Here is a 26,078-nt window from a genome sequence, read left to right as displayed (position 1 = left end):
ACCACAGGGCAGTAATCTCATCAGTCATCCTTCCTCATCTATCAGAATTCTTAATGACACCATCTAAAACAACGTACAGCACCAAAACTAGGCCCCAAGGAGGGATTTACTATTAACTGATGTAGAAGAAATTTTAGGTTATGACTTACGGAGTCAAGCATCAGATTCAGTCACAGAAGTCTTGCTGAATAGTAATGTAATTGACTCTCCACACAGATTTGACCCTATTTTTTGTACTGCCTACAGCCCAGGAAACAAAAACACAAACTACAGGCAATAACACACAAGCCTTGTAAAGACATACAGGGGCTCGCTCTCTATCTGAAAGAGTTTATACTTACTCTCACAGCACTCCAACATGATACAAATATATGCATAATGAAATATATATTACTATACACATATATTTAAAAGGTCAAAAAATAGCAGTTGTAGTGCATGCAGTTTTTAAAGGACCTGATATCAGGAAATTATTCTCAAGACATTTTACCGTGAGCTGCAATCATTATCTCTTTGACTCTCCTGTACTGGCTGAGCAATAGTGTTAGCTCCTCTATTCGACGGTCCTGTGAAAAGCATTAAATGAAATGATATTTTAAATTCTACATTTTAAACCTGTGGAAACAGTGTATTACACATTCATTTCTGTGACTTTGCCCTGGTCTTTTTCCAGAAGAAAAGGATCAGGTACTACTCACGTACCTTGCAAAGAACATTCACAGAATCCTTGACTTTTATTTGCCATCATACTTAATATCTGCTGGACAGTGTAAAATTATGGATAAAAGGAAATGAGAAGAGTTTGACATTACTAGTAAATTAGTGATTTAGAGAAGCATAATTTGGAAAGAATCTGCTTTCACTTCTAAGAGTTACGAGAATATTCTGCTGTTGAACCTCAATTGCCTGAAGTGGGCAGTGTTTGTTTTCTGTTAGCTTGGTACCTGTAATCATAAAGTAAATCATGTTTATGTTTTGTCTAGTTTAACAATCCAGTCATGTTCTTTAATCCTCTCTTGTAGGATATGTTCTGCATTCCCACATCTACACTGACTCCACTTTTGAACACACCTTTTTGAATTTAGGCAGTCAAACCTGTACAGAACCAAAGAAATGTGGTCTCATGAATGTCTCAAGCATCATCCCACTCCACACTTTCTCCAACGCCTAACGCTTTCTTATGCTGTACAGACTCAGGGAGTGCACTTGCCTTTTGCACAGACACAGCATAGCAATGGTTAGTAATAATAAGTTATTGGATCTGTCTTTTCTCTCATTTCTATAGATGATATTGTGTTCCTGATGATAATAAATTCTGGAGATCTGTCACTAAGAGTGCAGTGTGGCAATCTGGAGTCTTACAGTTTGTTCTGTTTCTTTGACCCTGGTTCTAAACCATTCCTGTGCAATGATCTTGCCCAACTCTGTGACTACAGAGCACTGAATACAAAGCCAAGCAAGTAATAAAGAACTAGTTTTCACAAGCAGGTGTCAAGGAAGTCACAGAAGCAGAGAAGGGGGCACTAGAAAAAAAAACAAGCACAAGCAATAAACAAACTTCCAGAGAGGTTGGCAAGTATTTAAGTGATTAGCTGATACTGAGCTGCTGCACGGACACAGTGAGGTCAGTGTCAGAGGTATTTCAATTAAAATCTGCTCCAGTACATATATGCTACATTACAGTCACAGCAGGCACCAACGGAGCTGTAGGAGTAACTGCACGTACCCCAGACTTTTACCACATTAAAGACCGGTAGATGCTGCTGATCCCTCTCTCACACCTCAGCAAGTTTACACAGGGCAAGAGAGGTCCAGTTACCCCAACTGTGGATAGAAGCCATAGGTTCTTCTTCATAGCAAAGAACTGCCACTAACATACCCAGTTTTTTGAAAAAGAAATATGAGCACCACTTTTCTGTCCTAATTGACACAAGGAATATCTAGAGTTATCCCAAAAGCTATTTAAAGCTATTTTTCCTCAGAAGAACATTTTATTTTGTGATACTATTGAAGGTAACAGCTCTACATTAAACATGTAAGAAGCTATGGGTCAACCATCAGTCCACTAGTTTAAAGACTACAGTTTCCAAGAAAATAACTCTCCTTTCCCTGTGAGTGTATCCAGATATCAGGACATAAGCAACAATATTTTGTGTTCCATTCAAATGCAAAAATCTTATGTGGACTTGGAATAACTTTGGCAAGAGATAATACCATATCTTTTATTTTCCAGATCTAATTTTGGCTTTTCAAGTTTTTAAAAGAACGAAAGGTTGTTATGAGGCACGTTAATGTTCTTCAGAATTAACATTGTCCTGTCCAGGTTCCCCACGTACCAAAGGAAGTTTTTAGGGATGTATCTTATTGTCTATTTGATTGTACATGAGTGTGTCACCATAAAGTAAAATCCTGTAGCCTGGTTTATTATCCCAAAACAAGAATTAGTATTTCCTCCAGAATTAATCCCCCTCCTCCCCACTCTCCCTCCAAAAATAAGGAACAATTTGTGTAGTAAGTCAATGGCATCTGACAGTGCAGATTCAGCATCCTCCAAGACTGAGCCCAACACCCTGCACTTGAACTGTCCAACTGACAAGCAAAGAACATACAGGTGATAAAAGACAAAAACAATATTTACCATTTAAATAGGTTTAATTTCTGTACTCCTCTCCCTTAGTACTCTTCTTATTTTTATTTTTCTCACCCTTGTCTCTTTAAATTCTAGTCTCTTTCTCCCAGAATACGAGCCCAATTCAAAAGCCACTTTATTTTAATATCACTATCTAAACTTTGGATAACTTCAGATTAGTTTGGAAGATGAAGAGCTGCCAGAGATGACTAAACCTTAGTGATCTTTTCAATAGCAGAAAACAGGAGATTCTGCTCATTACAGCCTTGGCTTTCTATTCCCCTCTGGAATTTAATGAGCCTCCCAAGTTCTGCAGCCAGGTTAGCAAGGTCAGTCACACTTTCTATTTAAAAATCAATGTTCTGTCACAATCTCATAGGATAATTCAAAAATCAGGGCAATATCACACTTACAGAAAGCGAGTCATTCAGATCATCACAGAGAACCAAAACCATCATTTCATTCTTATTATGTAGAACAAGGATTATTTTCTTACCTTTTCTTCATTTGCAGCCAATAATGATTCCATTCCTATCTTCAACCGTTGAACTTCTTGATCTAGAAATATTTTTAAAATGTTATAAGGAAAATACACTTGCTATATTTAGTATAAACAATATATGTTTTGTGATACTCTCCTTGTGTTCTTATGAGTAAGCAAAACCATGTCAGTGGCATGGCAAATGCACTGTTAAATGACATTTAACTTCGAGGTTTTCAAAAGCTGAACTATTAAAAGCCTAGCACAACACAAGCATGCTGGTTTTGCTTACAAAAGGCTACATAATATTATTTTAGACTCTAAAATTCAAGTAATAAATTTTTTTTTTTTAAGTTTATTTTGCAAAAGATGAGTGTGTTTCCTGTTATATACATTTAAGGAAATAATTTTAAGTATGATTGAAAATTAATTATATTCCATCTGGGAAAAATATTCCCCAGTTTATGAGAAGCAGCTCAGGGATATTCATGAAATTTGGAAATGAAAAAGAACAAAAACTAGTTTGATATGTGAAAACGTGTAATTTTTTTTTTCTTCTTTAGAACATTTCAGACTGAGTTAAAATCTGCATCAAGAGGTAATCCAGAATTGCTTCACATACAATTTAGTGTTAAAAGATAGAATTTATTCAGGAATATATTAATCAAAATAAATTAAAACACACACTCTGAAAATTTATGAGGTTGTTCATCACATTATCCTTTTTTGAACCAAATCTTTCATTTCTTCTTTATACACTATTCCTAGCAAGCCCTCCAGTACCAGCCTATAATAACTTAAGTCTAGATGATGGAGACAGAACCTGAAATAGTTTATCTATCTGCTGTAAATGCCACTCAAGGAATTCATGCTATGACATTAAAACAGACCCGCTTGTTTCACAAAAGACTATAAATACCAGATGTGGTCGGCATGAAGTGAGAGAGAAGAAAGAAAATCAAGACTGTTAAAGAGCATCTTAAAAAAAAAAAGTTTTACAACAAAATGTTGAACATACGATGTCATACCCAGACTACTGGCAAAAAATATAATAGGTTTTCTTGTAGTGATTCTAAAAAATACACACCTTGTAATGATTAAGTTTTAACACATGTAAATGAACTTTGCAACATTTCTCTTGCAAAAGAGAACACTTAGTAACACCAGACATGCACAGACACAGCCAAATCAAAAACTAAAGCCAGCAGGCAGTGGGCAAGCAACTGGAAGATTTTTTAAAAGCCATTAAAAATCACAGTCCTACTAATTTCTTTTTATTAATATTAGGCTTCAAAAAGAAGTGGTGTCAAGGTATTCTTAAGCACATTAAAGCAAGCTTTACTTATAATATTTATAACATCATCAAGTATGGAAACATTTTTATTCAGACTTTTATTTTAATTTAGTGCACTGATTAAAAAAAAAAGAGACTGAAATCCTTCCCCTCCAAGGAAGGAGGCTTTCAATTAAAGCCATCTTTCCAGATACTATATGGATTTTACATATACATAAATAAAAATAGGTAAAGGTTAAGTTTTGGCTCTGTTAACCTTGACAATATCCTTTTGAAGTCCAACTGTCTGATTTGTGAACCTCTGATTTATTTTTTTTTCTGAAGTGAAATCTTACTAAACAGGGCAATTAGCTGTCTGCTTGCTGCAAGCAATGAAAGCAATGTCCCATGTATATTACAATTACACAGCCAAATCTAAACAAACATTGAATTATTCCTGCAGAATGCACTTGAGTTATAATTTGTGTGAAAGGAACAGTGAGATAAAGCCAAAAGTGAATTGCAAGGCTTACGTTTTTCTTTTAGCCTTCTCCTATAAACTTCCTCTACGATGGTAAAAGGTGAGAGTCAAATAAAGTATGTAGAAAAAGCACATATTAGATAAATTTTGCAATTTAATTAGAATATGCATTCTAGCATACTACAAGTACATTGACATTATTTTTCAACTTTTTTTGAGAAGACTGCCTAAAAATCTGATAAATAAGTAAGATTTTTGCAGAAGAATTACTACTGCTGCATACTGGTTCCATTCAAATATAGTCTAAGTGGTTCACTTAAATATAGCCTAAAGAATCTGTACAGGGTTTGATCTTCTCCCACTGGAATCAAGGACAGTTTCACCCATCTTCAGCATGAACAGGAACAGACACACTACTAGAAGTTGAAAGTTGTTGAGGTCTAGCTTTCCCTTAAAATATGAGAAATTATTGGGGAATCTCATAGAAAATACAACACTCTATTAGTAGAAGAGTTCCTCTACAAAACACTGCAGTTAGACTAAGTTTTTTTCTAGTTAGACATGCAGTTCTCTACATGCAGAAGCTCTGTGGCTGAGTGAAATCAGCACCAAGTATATGTTAAGTCACTCATCTGGAATAAACAACAGTCAAAATGCAGAATCTTCTAGACAAGAAACATTGGCATTAATTCCTGTCAGGAGATTCTTGGTAAGCCCCAAGAAAGAGGTAGCATGGCACCTGAAGAGTCACATCTCAACCAGGGCACTCTTTGGAAGCATTAGTTAACACCCACAAAGGGAGTTAGTGCAGCTGAGCTGATGCACTGCTGTCAACTACACACAAACCTTCCTGCATGGGTAAGCGTCAGTATTATAGAAGAAAAGGGTCACAACTATCGTGTTGTTCACAGCCCAGCAATTGACAGAAGCTCCAGGGGGTCAATGTTTCAGAGAACTGTGACGTGACTGGTGGAGACCAAAGCCTAAACAAACTGGTTTATTTGCCATTTTCAAAACAGAAACCTCCACTATCATAAAATCATAGCCCAGGTTGGAAGGGAGTTTGAAAGACCATCTGGTCCCATCTTTACACAGGAGAGGGAGCCTAAATGAGATATAGTCCTGAAGAAAGTTAAGGTGCAAATCTATGACTGCGTTTTAGAATTTGGATGTTAAAAACATGATGCTTAGCTATTACTGTGACTTTTTTTTTTTCCTTAAAAATGGAAACTGTAAAGATTTTACAAAGACATTTTGAAAGTATACACAAAAAAGATATGTTCCCACTGTACTACATTGACTCTTGCAAATGATAAGCTAAATTCCAGCAGAAAAAGTTTCATTGCCCTTAGGATACTTATTGCCATTTGTGCTGCCTCTGGATTGGGACAGAATTTCACACATTAAAGGCCTCTACCAGAAGACAAAATGAATTTGCACCATTTTCCCTCCCAAAATAAATTCTGTAAGTCCATGCTTGTATCTTCTTGTATTGAATTGAAATACTGAGCCAAGCTGCTACCAAAGTGAAATTACAGTAGGGCTTTGGATTTTTAATTTTAATTCCCCTCCTCTTACCTCTTTCTGCCACTTCACTATGTGATGAGGTCCTAGATAGCTGACTTTGTAAGCGTTCTATTTCTGCATCTTTGAGAGCTAATTGCTCTTGAAGCTGGGCTATCTCAGCCTGAAAGAGAGTACAACAAATTCAGAATAACATCATCACCGATTCTCTGTGAGTCTTTCCTATGAACTAGGAGACTTCTAAGTACAATACTTTAATTTGATTGATGTCCTGCTCCCAATTCAGGCTATTTCATAAACACTACAGCAACCTTACACATTTCATGGTGTTACTATCCTATTCCTCAGCTCTTAATGCCACAGTGCTGGTCATATATTAATGAATATCATAGGGCATGTCCTGAGTTTTGCTACAAGATAATATAGCATTTTTTAAAAGATATTGTTTTCTTTTTTTTTAATCCTAGCTACTACTTATTAACATAACTGAGAATACATTAATGCTGCTTCCTCTTCTCAGCAGCATTACAAAACTGTTCTCCGTCACATCAGATACTGCAACAAATAAACTAGAAGCAAAGCATCTTGGAAAACATCACATATATGCAACCACACATCACTGGTTCAGTTACATTTACTGCAATTTGTGCTGCTGCGAGATTGGGATAGAATATCACACACACTAAAGGCCTCAACAATACAGAGGGAAAAGTATGCTGTGATTGTCCAGCTTGAAATACAGCGACTCTCATCTCTTTTTCCTATTTAAGAGAAAAACTGCCAACAGCATACTTTCCTTAGTAGCTTCATGAAGATTTCCTTCAGCAGCCTTAAAGTATTTATTAAATGTAATATTCTGCATTTCCCCAGCAAAAGCATACTAAGCCTCCTTGCAGTTAAAGGAAAAAAAGAAACAACAAAAAATGTGACCAGTTTCTCAAAATACTAAAATAAAGCAGGAAAATAATGCGAAACGCAAAACAACATTACCCAAACAATAGATTTACTCTACTACACAAACTTATTTTCACCAGGAAGCAAGCAGCTGGATGGCAGCAAAAGGTCACCACTCTGCCTGCAATTCTGTGTGGAATAGAGGAATCCACTTTGTTGCATCTCTGAAGGGCTCCTACACTTCCCAGTGACTAATATTCTTTTTATATCCAGCTATGGAAATATTCCAATTTCTCATCTAAGAAGCTGGAACAACAGGAAGACAAAAGCTGCAGACCTCTTAATACCAGATTTAGATTTGCCTCCCCTGGTCTATTTGATCTCATAGCTCTTTTAAATGCTTTCTTTTCCTTTAATTCCCATTCCTGTCATCTTTACAATTGTTTTTCTTCTTTCTCCCTCTTTCCCTGTACTTTTTTTTTCCTTTCTAGTCCTGAATCTTCTCCCAGTCAATGGGTTTTATGACTCTTTTTTCTTATTTTCATTCTACTCCTACACTTTCCATCATCTTTATCTGTCCTGGCAGCTGGCCACACACTGCTCGAGAAAATATTTTCCCAAAGACTCTTCATTTCCACCACGTCAGAGAAAATGTTTTCACGGATACAAGAGTTATTATCTTAATAGGAAAAAAGACATGATAGCAAAATTTCAATATTAATCTAAGAATTCTCAAAAGAAAGAAATGCTAATACAAATAATAACGAGCTGTCATTTGTGGATCAAGCTATCAAGCATTAAAAAGAAAACTGAGATTAATAATTTGAAATGTTTTTCTAAGATCTAACCACAACTCAAAAAAGACAGTTGTTCTTATGAGCAGGGATTATAGTACCATACAAATGAAAGGAGATGTGATTACAGCACAAAAGAGTACCTCAGCAGGGAAAAAAAGTTGCTTTTTAATCTAGTGGAAAAGGGCTAAAAATTAAAACTAAAATTAAAGTACAACTGTTTAACTAGAAAAATTAATTACTGGGGAAAATGATTAAATGTTTCATGCATTGAGTTTCTCTGGATTATGATCCAACAGCTTTCCAGGATCTAAGGTCAAGAGAAGGGTAAGGCCACTGTACACTTTGATATACATGAAGCCAAAGCAGATGATCTAATGGTGTATTTTGGGCTTAATGTCTCTTAAAATAAATTCCATAGTAAGTGAACACCCAACCAACTTTGCATGTCTCGTCTCTTCAGTTTGGAAAGCATATTCCACAGAGGCTCGTCACCATTACACAAATAAGAGACAGAAAACCTTCAAAGACAACCTTTCCTCAGAACAGGTCTTTTGTAAGTCAAAATGTTTTGTTTTGTTTTTTTAAAAAAAAGGAATTACAAAAAGGTAGAAGACTGGAAACTGCAGGGAGGGAGCAAAGGGCGCAAAAAGCAGCTACAAAAACTATAACCCAAAATACTTATCCCAAAGATGGTTGAAGAAAACTTGACTTTATAGTAGGCCCTGACACAAAGCAATTGTAAAGAAAGCAAATATTGATGAGAAGTAGAGCTGAAATAAGTCTGCCATTAGTAAATACCAAGTACTCTGCTTACTTTAGTTGCTTTTAACTTCCACTCGTATTGATTTCTTTCGTTTTCCAGTTCTTCCACTTTAATTTTGAGATGTCTAAGTTCCTGTAGCAAACCCTGCAAAGGAAGAACAGCAACTAAAAGTAAGATTATTCTGGTATATATTCATTTTCCATAGTCCTGAATGATCATGCCTGAACCACGAACACTGAACTACCACTTTACAAATTGTGTCTTAGTCTAAGACGACAAAAACTATTTTGAACTGAGAGATAAGGAATACTCTTCTCAAACTCTCCACCTGAAATTATGAGTGAATATCTCAGTCATACTGAGGAAGACAGCTGAGCCTGGTGAAGTCAGGTGTGCCTCAGTGAAAATGAGCCAAAAAATCCACAAATGCAATCTCATGTAACAGTAACTATTGGGTTTATTGCAGGGAGCTGGGGGTTGGGGTTTTTTTGTTTGGGTTTTTTTTGGTGTTTGTTTTATTCTGTTTTACAGCCATCTCAGAAAGGAAGCAGAAAAATGTAGTGCTAAAAAATTTACTAACTTTAATGAAAGTTAGTAACAATCCTCTCCCCAAATGGATGTTTAAGCCACTTACCAAGAAAAATAGTGCTCAGACTAAATTGTATCCAGCAAGTTCTGGGCATTTAATACCATACTCATACAATCAAATCTGACTACAAGTATGCAACTTTCAGCAATGATTTTTGCCTCTTCGCAAAGTGAGTTGATGCAGCCTCGAGCTGCAGCCCACCACGGTTCCTGACATTCTCCACCTGTTCCTCTGACAAAGTTGTCTCTTAAATATCCCTTTCTCCCTTTCCTTGACAGAACCATATCCTATTGTTTATTTTGAACGACAACAGTATTAAATGGAGCTCTCATGAAACCAAATGTCTTAAAATGAACCAAGGAAAGGGAAAAAAGGAAAAATTTGAAGTGCAACCCAATTTTGGAATCCAGCATAGTATATACATTAAGTAACCATACTAATATGTTGGATTAAATTTATGTTTATTGTGAATGACTTTCAGATTAGACTCGCAGATTATTTCTCCACTACGCAGCTTGTACTGCAGTCTAATACTTCACTAAATAATTCTGGACAGAGCCAAGCTAAGGTAAAAAAAATAGCACTATTTGCAAAATAGGCATCGTACCCAAATGAGTTATTTTTGTAAAACAAACCCATGAGAAAAATTGGTAAAAAACTCCCTTACAATACAAGCAGATTATTTATAAAATGAGTTCTGGGGATCCAAATTTTAACTGAAGAGATGTTGCAACTAAAGCAAACCAATTTAAAAGCAAATATTAAAATGGACTTTTTCAGGCATACCATTACCATTCCACATTCAGTAAATTTAAGCAGTTTATGCAAAGTAGCTTTTGTTTTGACATGTAACATAGTTTTGATCAAATACAACTAGGATCTGTAACATAAATTCAAAAATGCTTTTCTGGTAACTGCTAATGTCAGAGAATAAACAAAAAGATGTTGGATTCACTATTTTAAATATAAGAGCAGGTGGCTCTTTTCATTCACTTTGTATCATTAGAAAAAATAAAGGATACACTTCAGACAGTCTTACCTTAAACTGTATTTTATACCTGTGTTAAGCTTTTAAGATATTCAGGAATTAATAATCTGTGTTCAGAGGACTGGTTAGGGTGTACCATCGTGCATGGCTACGGTGACATTATCCTGAAGAAAACTACCAAACTACCAAACCATGCTAGCATGCTCCATGTCAAACAGACAAATCTCAAGTAAGAAAAAAAGCAAACAAACAAAGAACCCCCCTCCCCCAAAAAACAAACAAAACAATCCACACCACATGAACACTACAGACTTACAAGTAAAATGAAAATCAAAAAACCTGAAAGAGGTGACTAGGCCTTACAGATACCTGTGCTTTAGTAGACAGACATCAATGGTGACCAAATTTGTCCCAATAATCAGGGGCGGGGTGTCTGGGATGGGGATTTTTTATTAATTTTTATGACCTTTGCTAATGAAAGCCACAAAGATTAATGCCACTAATTCACAACATAGCTCTGGTTAGCAAAATTTAGTTTCTGCAAGGGAAGAGAAGAGGCAATACACAGGCTTCTGCTAAGGTGTACTTCTCGTACATCACACCAAGAGCAATTCTTCTGGCTGAGAGTCGCTACCACTGATCTTGGACTAGATTGAGGACCATTAGGTGTCAAGTCTGGTTTCCTATCTTGAGACTTTCTTTCTTGGATTCTATTGTTAATTTCCAGCTGCAGTCTACACATCTGCTCCTGTAGCTCACTGATCAGGTTCACTACTGACTGAAAACATAGGGAGAAAGGAAAAAAAAGAAAAAAGGGAAAAAAAAGTGAGAAAGAAAATGATGCAAAGAAGGTACTTCTACAGTTGCAGCACAAAGAATAACATGAAGCACATCAAAGGCAAACTGAAAAAAAACCAAAACAAAACAGATTATATGTTTCCCTGCTGAGGAAGTAGATGTGAATGAGTATAATTCTGGAATAGTGCACAAAGCTACAGTTTAAATAGAACAAAATCTATATCCCAGACTAATTCATGATTCTGATTCTAATGTGAAGATCGGAATTTGGGCCATTTTTGGAAACTTACCCACTCGCATGAAGACAGATATCGGGAAATACTTCAACATAATTTAATATGCTGGCTCAGAGGCACACTTTCTCTGAAATGGACTTGATTACATTCATTTACATAGCCAAATCATCCACTAGGAAGAAATTGCCAAGTGCTCAGTTGGGGCCATAACCTATTCTTTCATAATTTATACACAGGGTTTACCAGTAAACTAATTCTGCTTCCAGGTCTAGCATGGGTCAGAAAAATAACTCCATTACCTAGCTTGCTAGCTACTCAGTATCTTGTCATGCAGAAAGAGTTAAGCAACATACAGAAGAAATCAAAGGATACCACAGAAGAAAAAGAAATTACTTTAAAGTGCACTGATTTGGTGGCCAGCTTCTTGGATTTGGATATATAGGTGATACACACAAAAAAATCCAGCTACAGAAAGAAAGCAAACCAAAGAGAAGTATTAAAGATCCATATAAAATTTAACTTAAATTCCCTAACTCAGTAGCAAATAGTGCTAGGTATTTCCTCAGGTATTACAACTTTGGAGTCCTTTTCTCTTAATTTTCATGTATGCTAACAACATGATTATGTTTTGTGATTTCTCAGTCTTCTCAAGTGGAATAAATTTGATGAGATGAATCCATCTCCCAAAGGAGTGAAAAAGCTTTTAGTGGACAGAACAATAGATGACATGACATTTCTTTTTCTTTTAGTATCTTCTTTATTATTATGCACAACAGTCCTCCTGTCATCTCAACTCTTTGGTGAACCAACAATCTCAATGGTAGGGAACAGCTGCTGCAAGGACAGGACACTATTCTGACCAGGTAAGTATCTAACACAACCTACCTCAAACTGTATCAACATCCACAGACAACTTTAAACATTCACAGAGATTCCCTTACAAAAGTGTATGTATCAGACAGGTGCAAGAGTTCCACATCAGTTAAGTATTTTACTAGGCCACCGTGCTTAATACAAAATTCAGAAAAGCAGTTGCATCCATTTCACTTTATGGATGTTCTTCTCAATCAGGCTCACAACATCCTCTCATCCTCTTTCATTCAACGAACCTTTTATGCAAGTAAACAAGGATCAGTTCCGTAAACAATCAAAAAATTTACAAGAAGTACTGGGCCCCAGCACGTCAACTCTGCAATATCTAGTCTTTTACAGACTGACATGTTTTGCCTGGGTAAGAAAAGATCAGCTCCCCGAGGTGAAACCATATCCTTTGTGTGTTCAGTGGCCGCATTAGCCACTTTGCAGCCATACAGCAGGACAGTGGTGAGGAGACCACCCCCGTAGCTAACCCATCCTCTTATCAGAGCACTGCAAAGCAGGACACACACAGGACTCGCTTTCTGTATAATTTAGATACTATCCATAATCCCTCCACCTTCCATGCTTTGATTTTCTTTCTGTTTTTACCATCATCTCCACAATGAGATGCCTCACTGGGCAGTACCAACTGGAGACTGGAATCACCAGGACACACATCCATCCCCCTTGCTTTCTTTGAAGCACCAAGGCTTTAGTCTGTGCTCGTCTTTCACAGAGCACACTGTTAACTCGTACGAGGTTCTGAAGAACCACTGCTCAAACAAGATGCACGGACTTTTGAGCGCAAACTGACAGCTGCTCCAGTTGTGGCAACGTGGGAGAGTTCAGAAACACTTCTGCTGCTGCCTTGTAATTCTTTTCTCTTTTGCCTCACATTAAAAATGGGAATGGGAAACACTCTGTATTCACACAGGCTTCCTTCAGGGCAAACTTGACACTACAGAAATGGCAGAAATCCTTATGCCAGTGAGGGATAAGAAGTTCATGGAAGAGAAACAGATGAACTCCAGCTGCAATATATGCCTTTACAATTGTTTCTAGCTTCAAGGGAGAAAAGGCTTCTCATGTTTGAGATTCTTTCACAGCATGGAAATTTATTAACACTAACATACTATATCTTGAATTTGATTCAGGTGAGACAACACACCAAACTCGCCAGTGGGAGTCAGCGACTCACTGACTCAAGTTTCTTTGAAATTGCAAGTAACCAGATATTTAATTCAGAAGTATCCACACAAGAGCCAAAACCCACTTCCCAACAGCTTATAGCAAACTTCAGATCTTCAGTATCAAAGAGAAGTCACAAAAAGTAAAGAAAAAGCAGGACAGAAGAAGGGCTGTTAAATGTTTGGGGTTAAATGGTTAAGGTGAAATTCACAATTATTCCTGCAGTCTCCTGATAGTGACAGAAGGTCCCTTTTCTCTATGTTCAGGTAGAGCAAGCATCTGGGCTGCCTTTAATCACCTGATAATGCTGTTCTCTCATACCTTGCTACATTAAGAAAACACACTTCCAAAACTTCTAAGGCTTCTCAGGTAAGAGAAAAGCTACAGAAACTCCCTCAGGTGAGATTACAGAAACCTTCAGAGCATTGCTGCGGCAAGAGTAGAACATTATTCCACAAAGAAGGAATTAAAATAACAAAGAGTGAGACTGTCCATTTACAAGCAGCTATTCTCCTGGCCCCTATGTTATATATATATGAATAAATGGCACTTTAAATTTAGCATGTGTTTTGAAAGAGCCAGAGACAAGTGGCATTCAGTGTGAAATTAATACCTTTGAGAGGAGGACAGAGATGCTTGATAAGCTCTTTGCTGCTAACTAAAACCAAAACTCAGCCACAGCTGCACAAGATAAAGTGAAACCAATCTGACACGTTAAAACTTGCTCATATTTAGAAGGGTATCTTGGTTTGTTTTGTTTCCCCCCAACCCAACCAGAGAAATAATTCTACAGATAAATTCTATGTGACTGGAAACAGCTGCTGTTTAATAAGCTGAAAAAAAATTAGAGTACAGAGCAAATATGTTTAGCTGAATTATTCTGCAATGTCACATTTAATTTCAAAAATTTTAAAATCCCGTATTATATATATGGAAATTGCAGGGTCAGCTATGAAATATAATTAACATGCTGCTTAAAATGGTTTAACTACTGGATGCTTCTAACACACACACTAGGACTATTATTTCTGATAGTAGCAAATCAATAAAATCACTGTTCTGCTCACCTGTCAACCCTAAACTCAAAGCTGAAAGCAGCAATTGGCAAGCTACAGTCTATAAGAAAGTCTCTAACTCTGTTACCCATAGCTTTGTTCCACTTATGTAAAAATATGAAATGCCATTTCATTTGAGGCATCACACATTGTAAGAGCAGGTTGTAGCAGCTGGGACATTCAGAGATACAATTACAGCAAGATTAATTTCATTCAGTCACTGTCAGGTTGGAGAACTGTGTCACTTGAAGCAATTAGTTTACCCCAACACAACTGTGTATGCATAAACTAGGGCATACTAAAGGTAGACCATTGGCCTACACAAGAGTGAGTGGTTTATTGACTAGAAAGATGTAGTTGGGCAGTAGAGGCAAGGAGTTCAGGAAGACACTCAAAGATATTACCAAATTTAAGCATCAGTTGTAGCCTAAAAGTATAAAGAAAATTTATTAATAAATTTCATTCTGATTCTTTGAAATTGTGTTTGTATTGAAAATTTACAGTAAAATTTACTGTAAAAGGAGCTGAAATAGGGTTAAAGCATCAGAATTCAAATAAGCATCCAGTTTGACTGAAAGCAACCCCTGTTTATCTTGACAAATTGGATTAATGCTTATTCAGGACAATCTGAAATAATTTTTAAAATCGCTCAATGAGCAAACCAAAAATGCTGTTTAATTAACAACATCCATTTTCCTTGGTTTGTATACAAAGGTTTGCAGCTTTCAACAGGCCAGAAATGTAACACATCTCGGGGTAGTTAATAATTCAGGGCACACTTAACACAATGATTCTCAACTTTTCCATCAGATTAGAATCCTTTTCCATCTCAGCAGGAACTTTTCCTATCACTTAGCAATACAACAAAGGCTTCCAGGCCAACAAAGTTCAACTTTTCCACACAAGGGGGACACACACCTTGTTGCTGTGGCAGAAGAATTTCACAGGTGATGTCCTCACCCTCATCACAGGCTGAGACCTACTGTCAATGCAAACACACTCAAGCGTGTTGCTGCTTTCCAGGAGCCATGTCCTGGACCCAACCAGGCACGTCCTGCAATAATTTAAGCAGCCTTGTCCTACTATTGCACATATAATGGGAAGAGCTGAAGGCCCCTCGGGAAGATGGCTGTTGGGAGCAGCAATTAGGCACTGCACTGACCTGTTTAGATCTTCAGGTAGTACTGCTTACACCTTCTGTACACAAGACACTGACAATTATGGGTGAAAGAGCATGAGAAGGCCACAGATGGTAAAAACAGCAGCTGGTGCCTCTCTGGCTTGCAACCTCTGCCAGAAATTGCTCTCTTTAAGCTATCTTTTAATCTCTAAAGAAAACTTCAGAGGATAAATAAGTCAAAAAACAAACACACCCCAAACACATGATGTCACTGCAGGTAAATTATTTATGTGTAGTTATCAAATATTCTACTAGCAACATTATAGAGAGCCAACAGCTTTCTAACACTACCTGGATTTCAAATTCTCCTAACTCAATGTGGAATGTAAAGTCTTTTTTTCTGTCAGCATGTATTAATCTGGAACCTAGTAATCCTCCCTTGCCAGGTAATCCTCTCCTGCTAGTTGGTCCCCTCCCAGAACCACTGAGTAGGGCAACACATGGCAATTTGTATGAATTACCATCTTCTATAATCGCTTTCCCTCCCAGCTCCCACCTGCTGCTCACTACCATGTAATAAATGGTTGTTCATCTAATTCCCCACTTCATGCTCTCTTTCTTGACCAATATGGTAAAAAGCAAAGCTTCTTTGATGTCCAGAACCCTCCACATCTGAAGGGGAGCAAAGGTTAGAATTTTCCCAAATGAGTGTCATTTTTTTGCACTATTAATTATGTAACCACAAGGGGAAAGGCTCATCTGAGGAAAAAGCCCCACCCCTTGTTTTTCCCTCCCAAGTACCATGAGTGCATTAAAATCACCAAAGGTCACCCTCTAAGAGTTTGCAGCACCCCGATACTACTGAGCTGACAGTCTTCTCTGCCACAGAAATGAGGAAATAGAAGAGCCCTGGCTGTCCTCATGTGGCTGTGCCAGTCCAGCTCCTGTGGAAAGGAAAGGGTTATGTGGACGCCAATTGTAATGTATGGTTCTCTCTGGAAGGGACTTTGTGCCTTGATTAAAGCCAAACAGCAACCTTTGAAGTATAATGAGAGAGGGGAAAAGAAACCACATCCCAAAAATGCACAACCAGATTTCTCACTGAATTCACAGGATCAATGATACAGACTGTGCTCCAAGCACGGAAAATGCTATTGCGTGCGGATTTTGGGTGAAAAGCTCAGGTGTATGAAAGCATACCATAGAAACATGGCAGAGGAAAAGCTCAGGTGTATGAAAGCATACCATAGAAACATGACAGAGAGAAAAAAAAAACAAAAAAAAAAAGAAGATAAGCTAATAGCTAATGAAAGAAACTCACCTCAGCTTTGCTCTGTTTCTCTTCATATTCACTCTGTTCCTTTTCCATACCAACCAGCTTAATCTTCAGGTCTGAAACTTCAGCCATTAGATCTAATTTCTGAGTCTCTAGTGATGTTCGACTTAGCAACTCCTAAAAGCAATGCAGAACATTTTCTTCAGTTATTTATTTGAACACTGACCCAGAACCCCAGAAAAATCTCTACCCTGGTATTTAATGCTTTGAATATGAAAGCAAAATGATTTTCTTCTTCAGAAGTCACACCTGCTACTGCTTTATAACGCACAGAAAAAAAACACCAAACCCAGCAAGGTAGATTAATGTAAGCATTTACTGCAGGCAAAAAAGTAACTAAAAACAAATAATAATGTAGCGATTGGCAAATTCATATGAAAGCAAATTTCTCTACCTCTCTTCACAATGTGTACACTTTGAACTGTTTGAACTGTGTGTTTCTGGAGTTCTGCAGCTATGTTCACCTAAATGTTCTCCTGTGTTAATCAATAAACCGCTGTGTCCCCCTGCCTATTTCAAGAAAATGTTTGGCTAATCCCTGGGCAAGACATGAAATCAGAAAACAATACTAAGGCTGAACAGACACAAACTGACACAATGCCACAGAGACCTTCACACGACACATCACTAAACAGCTGGCTACTTCCTAAAATACTCATTAGACAAAGCTACATTTTAGTATTACAATGAACTATTTTAGAACTTCTTATCATGTGTTATTCAAGAAGGGATGTATTACAGAATGAGCACCCTAACCAAAATAGAGCACCAAAGACAAGCCATGTTCCTGCAGTCACGCAGCACCCTAACCAAAATAGAGCACCAAAGACCACGTTCCTGCAGTCACGATAATACTACTTAAAAGTTTACACTATGTAGTACTTGTTAACTTTTCAATAGCACTGAATGAAAATTGGTATGTCCTAACTGGAATCTAAAAGGCAATGTCTAAACGAGAAACAGTTGGCCATGACTTTTGCTTCTGTGCCCTGAATTTGTTTTTCAGATTGTGGAGAAAGGCACGCTTTGGACAGAGTGGTATCACTGTGGATGGAAAATACTCAATATTCACACCTTCATTGCATCTCTCAGTTTTCAAGAAAGCCAAAGCAAAAAAATCTTGCAAAATTTAATAGAGTGTATTGTCTACAGTCTCAGTTTTCAAGAAAGCCAAAGCAAAAAATCTTCCAAAATTTAATAGAGTGTATTATCTACAAGAAACGCTTCTGTTGGCTTCCATTTTCAAAGAGAAAAAAAATCCATTAGGAGTTTAAACCTCAATAAAAAAATCAATACCTAACTTTCCAAGTGCCTAATTAATTTTTACAAAAAACCCATAGGTTTCTAAGTGTTTAAAAAAAACTTACTGTAATTCAGAACTCAGAATTGTGTTTTGATCATGTGAAGTGCACCAAGGAATCAGAGCAGATTCTGCTTTAAATTACACGGAAGTGACTTAACTGAAGTTGGCATAGTTATTCTGGATTTATGTTGATTTTACTGAATGATCAAGAATCTGTCCTACCCATCACCCTTTTCTCATCTCTTCCTCTTCCACCAGCTGTATGTTGTAGACTACGGCTTGGAGCCAAGGAAGCCACAAAGGTTTTTTTTAAAAATCATAAGTTTAAGTTTATTTGGTACCCAAATCTGCTCTACATGTAAATTGTTTTAGTCTGGTGGGGAATACTGCCCAAATTAAAAATAGTACTAAACTTGCATCTGCATTGCAACACCAATTATCTAAGCCACCCACTATTCCCAGTGCCATGCCCATTCCTGCTGACATTGACAATGGTATTTGTGTATGGATGGGAAAATAAACAGAAATGTAGCCTCATGGTTTGCTTTTTTTTTTTTTTCTTGGAATGAAATAAATCATGCACTAATCAGGAAAAGATAGTGCACTGACTTTTTTTTTCTTGAGAAACTCAATGAGGCAGTCACCTAATGAAATCCCAGTAGTAGCTACTTTCTACAAAGGTGATTACAAATTACAATTATAATTACAAATAATACCTCTGTCTTGCAGAAAAATACTAATTTGCACAAGTTCCAGAGGCACATTCCAGTCCAGACTGGAATAAATTCTGTACAGCTGTTAACACAACAGACTTCTGCAGTTTAAGACATAGCTATAAAGGAGAACTTTGATATGGAATAAGGCCACTGAAAATGAGAAGGGCCGCCAGGATGAGGTGTCTTCAGCCCCATGGACAGACTCTATTCACTGTTGAGCCAAAACAACAACATTTAGAATTTTTTTTTGCCACTGGCATGGTGTTCCATGATACAACAGGAAGATTTCTTAATAAGGCAAGGAGACATGGCATCCCTCTAGAGACTTTTAACAAAAGATCTATCCTTTGAGTGCATCATCTGGCATTACTCCTAAATTTTTCTATAGACTCCCAAATTACACTTAGCTATGCAATGGAAAGTAATACCTCACTCCTCTCATTCTGAGTTCAGTAGCTCAATGTGAACACTAAGGTGCTAATTGGTATAAGGAAGGCAGCTGAATTTTTTTTTTTAATCAACTCAAAATTTTACAGTTTGCTCTGAAGCTGGAGAATCAGATCCACAGCTAGTGTAAACTGGCATAAAACTCTTGCCTTAAAATAGACAAAATAGCTAACTATCCCTGGTTTGTTTTCAATGGAGCTACACTGATTTAAAACAGCTGACAATTTCTCTTGCATCTAGAGAGTCTAACTTTTGCTTTGAAAGAAAGTGCCGTTTAAAGTAAATGTCCCCTCTTGAAATGGTAACATCTGGAAGCAATTATTTTCATCTTCAAGCAGATGCTCACAGTGAACAGCTCATTAAGAATGTGACCCATTTTGTTACAGAGAAATTATAGTGTATTTCAGTGGTATGATGCAACTTGAATTCAGCCAGAATAAATATGCAATTGTAAGAAAAGAAAATACACATTTATGTTTTTGGTTTTAAAGCAAAAGAGATAATATAAGACAGGCAAAATGGTAATTTGGGCTGCAGCAGCTTTAGGAGGATCTTAAAGAACTGAAATACAAACCAGAAATAGAACATATTCTAGGGCATTTTATTTATAAACAAGATACTTGTTTTTAATTTTAAAACATACTATAATTATAATTTAATTTTTCAAAGTTCTTTTCTCTGAAACTCAACTTTTAACTTTAAAAATAAAAAAGCTATTTTAAAGTAGAAAAATTACAAGGATGAGTCATACAGAAGCTACAATATGCACGTACCAGACAGATCAATGAACAGCAAACTATTTCCAAAAACAATTTATTTTTAAAACTCATACTTGTTAAATATTTAATAACGTTTTTCAATATTCCAAATGAAAATAAAACCCATGCTGTATATCTCACAATTTTTTGTCTTGGAAATACAATTCTTATAAAGCTGCTTATAAAATCTAATGTGAGAGAAAATAGTTTAGCAAGAGGACACTAAACTATTCTAGGCTGTCAGCTGCAAGCACAGAAAATTCCAGAAAATTGAGCACTCCACAAAACAGAAGAAACAATCCAATCATGCCATACACTGATTGAGAAACCAGAAGTAAGATTTTAGTCAAGTGGAGGGGAAAAAAAAAAGCTCCAAAGATCCCATTTTTCACCTGTGCACTATAAAAAAATACAACACTCAAAAAATCTCAGACTTTTCACCCTTATTAAAACAGTTGAGAGAGACAGACCGACCGACCAAGCTACCTACCTGGTAAGCAAAATGCAGCAAGAAGCACTGCTAATGAGGACTGCACTTTTCAAGTGCTGTGTGTCAGCTGTGGTAGAAACAAGATATTTGCTTAACTGAAAACACAGCTGAGAGCAATGTACATGTGTAATCAGCATGAAATGGTGCAAGTCAGTAGCAGAGAGTGAATTACAGCCCTCCAATTCATCATTTGCCCATTACAGAGTTAAGCAATGGAAAGGACAGAACTTCCCATTGCACTGCCAATTTGAACAGCCCTTTGCATACGCCCGACGAGCAGATTCCTGCCTACATTAAATGTAAAATAACAAAGCAGTGTAATGCTCACCTGTATAGATAAGCTGCACAGCTTGAAAGCACACTCTGAAAACCTTACGCCTCCCAACCAGAGCAGCACAGAGCACACTTCAAAATCTGAAACACTAAGCTAGCTGCTGGCAAGAAGTTACTGCATGCTATAAACAAGTGCTGAAATTCATCTAAGATCAGATAACTCAGGCAATTGAAAGTTGAAGGAATGATCCTTGCCGGCCAGCAAAGTTCCTGAGAAGCAAACAGATACACACCAGATTTATACTCTGCAACCACGACAGGATTCTGGTTGCCCTGAGTAAAACACAGCTGCAAAACTAGAACAGGTACACACTAAACTGCATTGGATTCAAGTTCCTATTCTCATACAGCTCCACCCTGCATTCTTTTAATTCACTGTTTTTTAAAAGATTCTCCATTGTGCCTCACAAATGGAGGCTGGCACACTTTCCCTTGCCCCTTGCACCCAGGCAGCAGTTGGCCACAAACTGACATGAGAAACAGAAATTCAGTCCTGGTAGCATTCAAGCAGTTCAGTTTCTATGTGTATTTTTAAGACAGAAAAAATCCTAAAGCCAAGTGCTTTGTAATTTGCAAGAGAATTTACTTGGTAGAAGACACAATGATGTTTACACAATGCATCTGACAAGAGTCCCCTGGATTCCTTCTAGCAATTACATGTCAGAAATGATTTGGAAGGCAGAAACACATGGTCAAACCACGTCTAGGATTTCGGTAAGGTACAGAAAAGCCACTGCCACACAGATCAGCATTTTGATGGGCACAGCAAACTCTACACTGTTATACTTTATGCCACAGAGCTTCAACAGGAACTAGTATCCGTCATACATCAAATGCAGCACTGCTATAGCAAAGAGGTAACTTAACTATTCTTACTAATGATAATTACCATAAAAAATATACTTAAAAGAACTGTGGAATTGATATCTGTATGTGCAGAAAATTCACTTTTCAAACTGACTTAACACAACCGTCCATATTGACAGCATAGATTCCATACCACCAATGTGTTTACATTTTGCATAGTCAGTACTTTCTGTTACAGGAAAATTTAGGCTACTTTATAGAGCAAGAATTACTTTTGCTTTCCAATTCTACTCTACGTTTGTACACAGTACAAATGAAAGAAGAGTTGACAGCAAGTTGATAGGAAGTTCCGCCAAAGCTAACATAGCAGATGTTCAAGACCTTCTATTTTTCAAAAAATTAGTTCATTCTTAAAATTGAATGGAAGAATTGTACTTAGAAATGCCATGAACTAACTTAGAGGAAGACACATACACATCATTTTTCTCTAAAATTGGCTGTGATTTTACATTTTAAAGCAGCTGATATACAGGAAATGGGCTGTCACAGCATAAATTGTTTTCATAGGTTAAGTCTAGGAGGGTTTCTTAAAATTAATTTCAAGACTTATTCATTACAATGTGCTAAGGGGAAAGGCAGGTAACTATTCACACAAGCTGGCATTTTCATCTATTTTACACATTTGATGGCAAGAAAGAGATACCACTGGAAGGCAATTCAGTGAGACAAAACTGGCATCTTGCTCCAGAAAATTTTGTCTTAACTTTATGATGAAAGATGACCAGGGAAATGTGTCATACACGTTCAAACCAGAATCAACTTATGGATCAATTTAAAGTTTTGCCGTTGTCTTTCATGAGTTTTCAAAAGACCTACTTTGTTTTAAAGAATGAAAATGCAGACACTTTCAAGGTGGAAAATGCTTTTTCTTGATTAGTGTCTGCAGCAGAACAAGTATCCTTACAAAAACAAAATGTTGAATTTAACACTGTAAGCATCACATCTCATGAAAACATACATGCATTATCTGTAACTGTGGACCCAAGGGCACCTCTGCATCTGTTAGACAGGAGTCTCACTTCTCAAATGCTGGTGAGTGGTATTTTCTTTGGCTGTGGTCTCATAAACAGCTAGGTAAAATGCACATCTCACCTATGCCTTCACCTTTTCTGTGAGCTGCTTCAACTCATGAACCCAGCAGGAAAACATTCCCTTTTTAAACCCCAAGTTAGTTTTCCTCCAGTCATTGAGGAAAAAATCTGATGAGCGTGACAGTCAGTATGAAATAAGTTGCAGAAGCACATGGTCAAGAACAGGGAGAGGGATCAAAGGAGAATGAGGCCTTCTCCTTTTTGTAGCGGTAACCTTTAGATTGGCTCAATTCATTTCTTGAAAGTTCACATTTTGACTAAGGGATATTGCACCGTCCTCTTGGAGTGACGAAGAATCACGCTTTTCTGCAAAGCAGCAGCAGTATCTGTTGCTACTGTTCCACATTCAAGATGTCCATCCTAAATGCCGAACAGCCATTTTATGTCATTTGCATAAAGTTTATTTTAGCTGCTGTTTCACAAGGGTTTCCATGATCGCTTTGTAGCAGGGTTCAAAACAACTGTGCATAAATCATAAGCCAGCAGGATTTTAGCCAGTAACCCCACCCCGACAAAGTGGACAAGTCTCTGCTAGCATATATTCAGGAAAAACTATTTTGCAGGGTAGCATGACATACCCTTTCTGCTGTGGAAGTACCAGATATCGTCATTAAGCAAAGCATATAAGGGTTTGTTTTTATTGTGGTATTTTGGGCACAGAATTAATTAAGAGTCACTTTTCTTCTAGTTCCCAAAATTAAAAAGACAGGGCTTATCCTGGACTTAGGTATATATGTCCCCAGATAAGTAAATATTCTTATTCATACTGTAGTTATCTTAGTTCTACTAATATACATTAAAGACTTTTCAAGCTAGGGCAATTATCTTTATTGTTCTATTTCCCTTTTAGAATAAAAGAATTGACTTCAGTTCACAAAGGTAAAAATCAGTGGAGTTCAATATATTGTAAATAAAAAACCATGAAATAAAATTAGATTTACACACTCCTCAGGAAGATAATATAAGTCTTTCTGAAAAGTAAGAATATTTACATAGGTAACAGAGCTAGATGACTGTTTCTTATTAGAAACATGTTAGTTTACAGTAAAAATAAATAAATACTGTCTTGAAAGACTCACAAAATAGTTTTAACTGGAAAAACTCAGTAACAACACTAGTATCTTTCATCTCTTTGCTAAGCATCATGAGCACTTGTAGAGGACACTGGCAACTGCTGACTGAGAAGATCTGACAAAACCTGATGGATCCATCAGTTTATTGAAGTCCCTGAGGCCAGACACTAACTCTACTTTTGACAAATTAACTGCAAGAAGCCCTGTTGGTCATGGATCTTAGACAAACGTCTTAATCATCACGTCATTCTCTTCTCTGCAAATCTCAACTCATTCCCTATAGAGAGTAATCTATTCAACGAGATGAACTGAGGAAATAACCTTCAAAATAAATTATAGAAAAATAGGGCCCGCTGCTGAGCCATAATAAATGTATAGTTTCTGACTGTTGAAATTTTGAGAGGTCTAACTTGGGTTTCCCACATCTCACTGTCTACTGGGGCATGTAATGCATGTGAGAAAGGCACCACAACTACCATTCCCTCATCAGCCTCTAGTATTTCACTTAATTTGCTCTTCTTACTGTTCACAAAACTAAAATACTAACTCAACATAATTTTTTGTCATTCCCGTGAGAAAATAAATTTTAAACATCTCAGTTCCATACTGAATTTATTTTTAGTTTTGGTTCAGCTATTGAAAGTACATGATTCACACTAAAATTAAAATACTAAGCATATGCATTTGTGTGTATGTGTCTGTGCAAAGTTCAAATGGAGAAACTCACAGGATTAAAATGAAACTCAAATCTTTACCAAGTTGTGGCCTAATAATTCTTCCTTTAAAAAAAACCCCAACAACCAAAATTATGCTATCATATATGCTGTAAGCATGAGAGATAAGTCTCTTAGAAATTTAGCAATCAACAATCAAACTTGTCTGTATTTCTGAAAATTATGTTCAAATGGAAGATCTCAAAACTACAATACAAAACAATCAACAAAATTGAACTTATTGCTAACTATTTAATATATGCACAGGAAAGAAGATAAATTTGAAATTACATTTAGCAACAATTACAGCCACTCAAAAAGATCTCAACCTTTAGATTTAAGGTTTATGTGAAACAAATTTGGAGATTCTCTGGCTTTTGTACAGACTTTTGTAGCTTATCACTGTAGGATCAGCTTTGTAAGCAATTTGTGCATGTGCCTAATGCCAAACAGGTAAATGCAAGCATTTTCACTGCAATAGCGATGTGCATGCATTATTATATTCTACTTTCAGATGCCTCACAGTTTCATCAGAAGCAGAAAATTTTAAGTCAGAGAAAGAATAAACAGTTTTAGCAGAAGTCATAGAACAACTACCTAGTTTTAGACTGAAACAGGAAACTTATACACTCTACTGTGAATGCCTTCCTGAAGTTTGAAAACAGATTTTCAAAACTTAACTAGTTACTGTTCTTTGAATTTCACTGAAAAACTAAATGCACTTGCATTTTCAAAAATGTCCCCTCATTTAAGTATGAGAATAAAACTTTTCCCAGCTGGAAACACTTTGGCCTCCTAAAGTTGTGTGAGACCAAGCTTTTTTTAGAGAAGCTTGGAGAATTATAACTTTAAAAGGCTTATTTGTCTTATAGAAACTGCTACTGTTTACATGCATATGTACATGGACCCTTATCATAGTAAAATAAGTTTATATACATAAATACAACTGTAATTTATAAGTTTATATAGATTAACACAACTATAATTTAAAGCTATGAATAGTTCATAGATTTGTATATTTCACACAGACTAAAATAGTAAATTTATAACACAACATTCTGGGTGGGGAGAGGAAATAAGTTCATCAAGAACAGTATCTATCCTGCAAACTTCTAGCGTAGATTTTGAAGGTTATTTACAGTTTGAAATCTATTTTTGATATCTGTGTACTATACTACCAGTGGATGATCTGCATCTCTAATAACAGAAAATTGCACCGGAAAAATTCTTTTTCATTGACAGACCTGCCAGCTCCACTATAACACATGCAATGTAAG

The 26,078-nt window shown here is 36.7% G+C and overlaps 1 protein-coding gene across 5 annotated transcripts in view; it reads right to left on the bottom strand.

Moving 5' to 3' along the window:
• Positions 1 to 26,078, bottom strand: part of PPFIBP2 (PTPRF interacting protein, binding protein 2 (liprin beta 2)) — a 106,810-nt gene that overhangs the window by 21,188 nt on the left and 59,544 nt on the right. For 4 of the 5 annotated variants that reach the window (XM_014938316.1, XM_014938318.1, XM_014938317.1 and 1 more), the window contains exons 6-11: positions 16,996 to 17,127; positions 8,894 to 8,986; positions 6,443 to 6,551; positions 4,917 to 4,949; positions 3,126 to 3,187; positions 491 to 566 (exon numbers count right to left, since the gene is read on the bottom strand). In XM_014938316.1, coding sequence (XP_014793802.1) covers positions 491 to 566; positions 3,126 to 3,187; positions 4,917 to 4,949; positions 6,443 to 6,551; positions 8,894 to 8,986; positions 16,996 to 17,127 — 505 coding nt within the window. The remainder of the gene's footprint in view (positions 1 to 490; positions 567 to 3,125; positions 3,188 to 4,916; positions 4,950 to 6,442; positions 6,552 to 8,893; positions 8,987 to 16,995; positions 17,128 to 26,078) is intronic. The other variant, XM_014938320.1, reaches the window with a different exon arrangement.

This window comes from Calidris pugnax, unplaced genomic scaffold, assembly GCF_001431845.1.
Source record: "Calidris pugnax isolate Ruff unplaced genomic scaffold, ASM143184v1 scaffold93, whole genome shotgun sequence".
In the NCBI taxonomy this organism is placed as follows: Eukaryota; Metazoa; Chordata; class Aves; order Charadriiformes; family Scolopacidae; genus Calidris; species Calidris pugnax.
The sequence above is the reverse complement of the archived record's forward strand: the minus strand, read 5'-3'. Positions and strand labels throughout refer to the sequence as shown.